Below are 6,922 nucleotides of genomic sequence, written 5' to 3' on the forward strand. Positions count from 1 at the left end.
CGGCGCGCGCTGACGAGGAAGGTCACCCGGCCCCAGGGTTGGACTCCTGCTGCGCGCTCGCTGTATGGCGGGGATTTGGGTGGGCGGGGCTGGGCGGGGTTGGGCGGAGCCTGGACCGCGGGAGCGCGTTGTCCGGCTGGCGCCCTCGGAGCGGCGCGCCGCACCTTGGGGTCTCGGGGCCCGCCGCTCACAGACAATCGGACCCTTGGATAAACATGGTGTGCTCCCCGGGAGAGGGGAGCGGGGCCACGTCCGCGGGCGGACCCGGCGAGGAACCCGGAGCCCCCACCGTGCGGGGGAGAAGGCGGGGACGGTCAGGCCGCGCGGGCTCTTTAAGACCGTGTTCGTGCTAACGCCGATGGTGAGTAACCTGGTCCCAGGTCCCGGGAGAAACGAGTTGGCTTGGTCTAAATAGGCGGATGAGAGTTCAGATCTCTAGGCGTGGAATTAGGGGAAGTTATGAATGGGGGGTGGGGGTGGGGAGGCACATGGCTTTGAGCCAAAGCCCCCAGGTACGTTGTAAATTTTAACAGGGCTGCTGGAGAGGGCGGTGAGACTAAGCAAGGACGAGTTCCAAAGGGAGGAGAGTCCCCCACCTGGCTTCAGCGCCCACGCGGCTGGTCCTTCATGATCCCGGTAAGCCCAGTAGCTTGTGAACAGGTGGGGTGAGTGCAGGAAGCTTCAGGCCTTTGTGGTGGATGGGTAGGCAGAGGAACCCACTCCTGCGGGCTCTCAGGAGGCTTTGGGCATCCGGTTCTTCACGAAGCTTCCTGGGCCAAGAGGTGGAGCTGTGCCTGCCTTTGGGCCTGGCCCACCAATGGGGTATCCGGCAGCCCCGGTAGGACCTCAGAGAGCACAGCAGCAGGAGTGGAGAAGTGGCTGGTGGCACTCCTTGGCCGCCCCCCCCCGGGGGGTTGGCCCACTGGGCACGGGGGTGGAGGAGCTGCTGAGTGGTCTGATGACACAGGCTGAGCAGAATGAGGATTGTGAAGTCCCAGAGGAAGTAGGATGCTATAGCATTCCACTTGGCGATGGGCTGACAGCCTGGCAAGAAGAAAGGTGTTGCCCAGGCAGACCAGTGCTTTCTGCCCATGGAAGGGAGCCTCTGGGATCAGCAGGGCACACCGGGTGCCCATGGTGGACTGATGAGTCGGGTGAGGCCACCCTGGAACAGGGTCCCCCTCCCCATCCTAGGAATGAAGAGAGTCCCATGTCCACATTCTGAAAGCCTAAATACCACCCGCACCACGTGGAAGGAAAGCAGTAGAGAGGCTGGGTGGCACATCCTGCTGCCCCCCTTTTTCCCCAAATCCTCCCAGGCAGGCCGCCCTTGCTCTCTCCAACCCCAGCTCTGTGAGCTTTCTGTTCCTCCTGAGTAGCTGACTTCCAGGATTTGGGGTTCCAGCGCTATGGGGAATACACGCTGGAGAGCAGATGAATCCGGAAGATCACCACTGACTCCCACCCTCCTACTTCTCTAGATGCAGAGGCCTCCATGGCTGTGATAAGCCTTCTGTTCTTGGCAGTGATGTATGTTGTGCACCACCCCTTGATGGTCAGTGACCGGATGGACCTGGACACACTAGCCAGAAGTCGGCAGCTGGAGAAGCGGATGAGCGAGGAGATGCGCCAGTTAGAACTAGAGTTTGAAGAGAGGAAGCGAGCAGCTGAGGAGAAGCAGAAGGCAGAGAACTTCTGGAGAGGAGACACATCCAGTGACCAGTTAGTGCTGGGGCAGAAAGACAGGGGGTGGCCGTTCCAGGCGGATGGCCAGGAGGGGCCGCTGGGCTGGATGCTGGGAAACCTGTGGAACGCTGGCCTCTTTTGCTTTTTTCTCATCTTTGAGCTCCTGCGACAGAACATGCAGCACGAGCCGGCCTTTGATTCCAGCAGCGATGAGGAGGCGGAGGAGGTCCGTGTCGTGCCTGTCACCTCCTACAACTGGCTTACCGACTTCCCCACGACGGAGGTCCTGGAATCCTTTCACAAACAACACATCCAGAACGTCACCCGGGACCTGCCCTGCACCTGCGAGTTTGTGGAGAGCTTTGTGGACGACCTCATCAAGGCCTGTCAGGTGCTCAGCCGCCGGGAGGCTCACCCACAGTTGGAGGACTGCCTGGGCATTGGGGCTGCCTTCGAGAAATGGGGAACCCTCCACGAGACCCAGAAATTTGACATCCTGGTGCCCATCGTTCCCCCCCAGGGCACTATGTTTGTGCTGGAGATGAGGGATCTGGCCCTAGGCCGCCGCTGTGGCTGCGTGCTGGTCGAGTCGGAATGCGTGTGCAAGCGCGAGAAGCTTCTGGGGGACGTGTTGTGCCTGGTGCACCACCACAGGGACCACTCAGCCCTCCTGGGCAAGTGTAACAGCTCCATCAAGGCGGCTCTCTGCACCGGCTCCTACCTGGATGTGTGTAAGACCGTGCAGTGGTTCCGGAACATGGTGGGCAGTGCCTGGGCCCTCGTGGCCCATAAGTATGACTTCAAGCTCAGCCTGCCGCCGTCCACCACCTCCTGCAAACTCAGGCTGGACTACCGCTCAGGCCGCTTTCTCTCCATCCGCCTGGTCCTGGGTGTGCAACGGGAAGACACCTTGGTCTACCTGGTGAGTCAGGCCCCTGACCAGGAACAGCTCACCAGCGTGGACTGGCCCGAGTCCTTTGCAGCCTGTGAGCACTTGTTCCTAAAGCTGGTCGGGCGTTTTGCTCCCGAGAACACCTGTCACCTCAAGTGCCTCCAGATCATTTTGAGTCTCCGGGACCTTCAGAGTTTACCCCAGGGAGCATCCCGCCCCATCCTCACCTCTTACCACTTCAAAACGGCCCTCATGCACCTGCTGCTGCAGCTGCCCCTAACAGACTGGCAGCATGGCATGCTCTCCCAGCGGCTCCAGGACATCCTCTGGTTCTTGGGCCAAGGCCTCCAGAGAAGGTCTCTCCATCATTTCCTCATTGGTAACACCTTCCTGCCCCTGACCATCCCTGTCCCTAAGACATTTCGGAATGCTGAGCCCGTCAATCTCTTCCAACACCTGGTGCTAAACCCCATGGCACATTCACAGGCAGTGGAAGAGTTCCACAACCTCCTGACCCAGGTGAAAGCTCTGCCCTGTGCCTCGCTGGCTGGGGCACATTAAATGTACAGGCCACTAAAAAGGGGGAGAAGGTATTTCTGATTCTCAGGCTGCAAAAGAGTTTATTTTTCAGACACATCAGCAGATACGTGATCTTCGCCTTGCCAGGGGGGACTATGATAGATTAAGGCACTTAGGAGTATGTGAAGTGGTCATGAGGAGGGGTCCAGTCTGCAGGGCCTCATCAAGGCTGGGTCTTTGAAGTTTTCTTCTGACTTAACTTTCATCATGACCCAAAGAGGGCCCAGGGTAACAGCTGTGATGGGAGGATCTTGCTGCTAAAGAGTGGAGATCCAGAAGAGGCTTGTGAAGTTGGGTTTTGTAGCAACACTGGAAGTCAGAGAACCAGAGAATACTTCCATTCCAGCTTATTCCTTCTTTTGTGAATGACTCCGAGCACATCCCTTGTAAACTGGTTTCCTTATTGAACTCAGCCCAACTCATACCCAAGCTGATAGCACTCCATTTAATCCCAAATACTGTGATGGTAGCTTCTCGTATTTTAGGATCGAATTTTTCAGATTGAAGGTATAACCAAGATGTTTATTTGCCATTTTCTTAATTTAGCCCTATTTTCATATGATATGTGCCATATAATACAGCTGTTTTATGCATCTGAAAAGAACTTAATACTACCCAAATAACTTGACTCACAGACAAATATTAAGTCAACAGTGGCCTGTCCCATAGTTGAAATAATGTATTTACTAAAATGAATTACATCGTCAACATCTGATGACCTCCTCAGTGCCTGGAAACATTATAAAACCCTTAAGGAGGACAGTCTTTTGGGGGGCTCTGAGATGAACAATTACGGTTTCTGAGGGGAGCCGCTTATTTGTTAAGTGGAAAGAAGGTTTAGCTACCACGTGTAGCTGTGCTTTTTCTCAGTCTGGTAATGCCTTTGTATTCTCTTTTCAAAGAAGACAAAGGGATTATTTGAACTACGTCTGTGGGTTTGCAAAGCGGGGTCATCACAATCCAGGCCCACTGCCAGGGCTGGACAGGAAGAGACTGTGAAGCAGTTCAGCTCTAACAAAGTCATAATTCTGGAGATATGATTGGTATATTTCCCCCTCTTTCAAAACCCTGGGCATCCTGGGGAGGAGTGTTAAAAAGTGTGACTCTAGTTGTGGGTGTGGTTGTTTTGGAAATACCAGTGCTGTTCCTACCCAGCACTGCCAGTAAGATCTTCGGGGGAGGAGAACCTTGCCCCACATTTAATGTGACCTCATTGGGGGTTTAGGTGCTGGCCTCGTAGCCTTTGGTTATAGAATCCACACCCTCCCCCCAGCAAAAATAAATTACAAGTGTCCCAGAAGCTGATGCCAGCCAATATTTGGGGCTCCCACTGCTGCACAAGAGCCGCTGTGTTCTCGCGTTGTCTGCTGATATCTGCCAGGTGCAGTTTTCAAGTGCAGATGCAGTGATGGTTGGTTCTATGCTGGTGGGAGTTTGGTGTTTTAAAAACATCCACATGTTTTTTGGGATTTCCCTGGTGGTGCAGTGGTTGAGAATCTGTCTGCCAATGCAGAGGACATGGGTTCAAGCCCTGGTCCGGGAATATCCCACATGCTGCGGAGCAACTAAGCCCATGTGCCACAACTACTGAGCCTGCACTCTAGAGCCCGCGAGCCACAACTACTGAGCCCGCGTGCCACTACTGAAGCCCGCGCGCCTAGAGCCCGTGCTCCGCAACAAGAAAAGCCACTGCAGTGAGAAACCCGCGCACCACAACAAAGAGTAGCCCCCGCACCGCAACTAGAGAAAGCCCACGTGCAGCAACAGACCCAACGCAGCCAAAAATATATTAATTAATTAATTTTAAAAAATACATATGCTTTTTGTTTAGAAAATAATTTGCTGGTGTTTTACTTCCAAATCAATAAAGAAGATTATTTTCTGTATCAGTTGGAATCTGCAATAACAGCAGATCAGCATTCTCACGTGCCTGTTCCCAAGAAGTTCACGTTACCCGGATCGCTTCATCCAGTACATCCTGGTGTTTCTCAGTGTACTTTGAACCAGTCTGCCCTGTGGTTTCCCAGTGGCATGGCCGGTAACCAGGAGAGAGTAATTCAGAATCTTAAGGAACACCTAAGTTATTCATTTTCATGGTGTCCAAACCAAAATATCAGCCAAATTAAAAGGTCTTAATGTCTACAAACAACATATATAAACTCCAGAAGGCATAGGCCTGTCAGGTAGAAAGAAGGTGGTATGATCTAGGACTGGGTGGTTTCTAGTCTAGTACAAGACAAGGAAGAAAATGTAAAAAAAAAAAAAAAAAAAAAAAAAGAAAATGTAAAGTTATGAGTGGGCGGAAGAATACAAAGGGAACAGTCAGCAAAGCTTGGGTGGGGCAGAGAGTATAAGAAAGAGTATAGAAAAAACAAGTATTAATGGGACGAACAGAGCTGTTGTGCTCTGGGAATACTCTTACAATGAAAGGGGAAGCTTCCAGATACTCAGGAAGCTCAATTTTATTCTAAACAATACCTGGCTGGCACCCAGGATATAACAGCGATTATAGTAATGGGAATACTTAGCATTCATTGAGCATTGCCAATGGTCCAGGCACTGTTCTGCACATCTGGTAACTCATTTAATCTTCACACTATAACCCCATGAAGTGGGTGCTTTAACCCCTCCATTTTGCCTACGAGGAAACTGAGGCTCAGAAGGCGTATACATGGCTCATAAGTGGCAGAGCCTGGAAGAAAGTTCCCGTCCTAGCAACCTTCCAGCACGATCTTGGGAATAAGATGTAGGGGTTACAGTGTTTTGAAAAGCAAAAAGCATTATATTAATTTAAAGATAAACTATATTAATTTTAACATAAAGGGTGGTGTGTTATTGTTTGGGAATTCTGGAAGATAGAAATTGTGGGTTCTTAGTCCAGTCCTTAGGAGGTCAGGAATTTTATATCACATACAAAAATTAAAGGCATTTGCTCAGAGGCCAAAACAAATGCAAAGCCATTTCAACTACATGCCCTGTTGAACCCCAGTGACTTGGTGGTTTATATCATGAACTACATTGATATAAGCCAGCTGCAGGCTGGAAGGTCGGGGCAAATTTCAGCCAAAAGACTGTTTGTTCAGGTAGCCAGCTGATGACACTGTTATTCCTCACCTAAACTAAGGCTGTTTGGCATCCATTTTGGGGAATTAGAATCTGGGTGAGGAGTGAAAAATAGGGACGGGAAATGGCTCCAGCACTTTTCTGGCAGATGAGGGGTGGAGGAGGGGCCCCACTACTTTTGTAGACAGAAGAGTTGAGCTTTGCACGCCACTGATACCAGTGTTGAACGGATCTCTTGGCACCCGCTGTAGTCCTAATCCCCCCAGACAAAGAAGGCATTCAGAACGGGAGGTGAAAGACCTGCCTGCACCAGTCGGGCCTGGCCTACAGAAATGCAGGGGGTGCAGTTGGCACTGCACACGGAGTCCCAGGCACTCAGCTCAGGAGGCTCCACTACAACCACCGGACAGCTTCACACCTCAGCCAATGGCTGATGGGTCTCCTAGGAGCCTTCCTCCGCCAAGAGTTCCAAGCCAGTTCTTCAGAGGCTCTAGATTCAGTGCTACCTGCTACCCTCCCAGCCCCCACTTCTCTTAGGTGGTGCATACACGGAATCCAGAGGATCACAACCCGTCCCTACTCGCTCAAATGCACTTAAGAGAACAATGACTGGCACCCTAGCATACACTGAGTCCGTGTGCTCACAGGATCTATTACCTAACTCCTCATAAAGCCCAGTGCGGGGGTGGGGGTGGGGGGTGT

The 6,922-nt window shown here is 52.2% G+C and overlaps 1 protein-coding gene across 2 annotated transcripts; it reads left to right on the top strand.

Moving 5' to 3' along the window:
• Positions 1-1,495: 1,495 nt before the first annotated feature.
• ITPRIPL1 (ITPRIP like 1) lies at positions 1,496-3,885 on the top strand (the record flags this gene model as incomplete). Of its 2 annotated transcripts, XM_079720775.1 has the most annotated exons (2): positions 1,496-1,749; positions 1,970-2,231. In XM_079720775.1, 2 exons carry the CDS (start codon positions 1,496-1,498, stop codon positions 2,229-2,231), a joined length of 516 nt encoding a protein of 171 aa, XP_079576901.1. The 2 variants fall into 2 exon arrangements, with proteins under 2 accessions (XP_079576901.1, XP_079576900.1); XM_079720774.1 differs by having other exon boundaries at positions 1,496-3,885.
• Between the last annotated feature and the right edge of the window lie 3,037 nt (positions 3,886-6,922).

This window comes from Hyperoodon ampullatus, assembly GCF_949752795.1.
Source record: "Hyperoodon ampullatus genome assembly, chromosome: 15".
Taxonomy (NCBI): Eukaryota; Metazoa; Chordata; class Mammalia; order Artiodactyla; family Ziphiidae; genus Hyperoodon; species Hyperoodon ampullatus.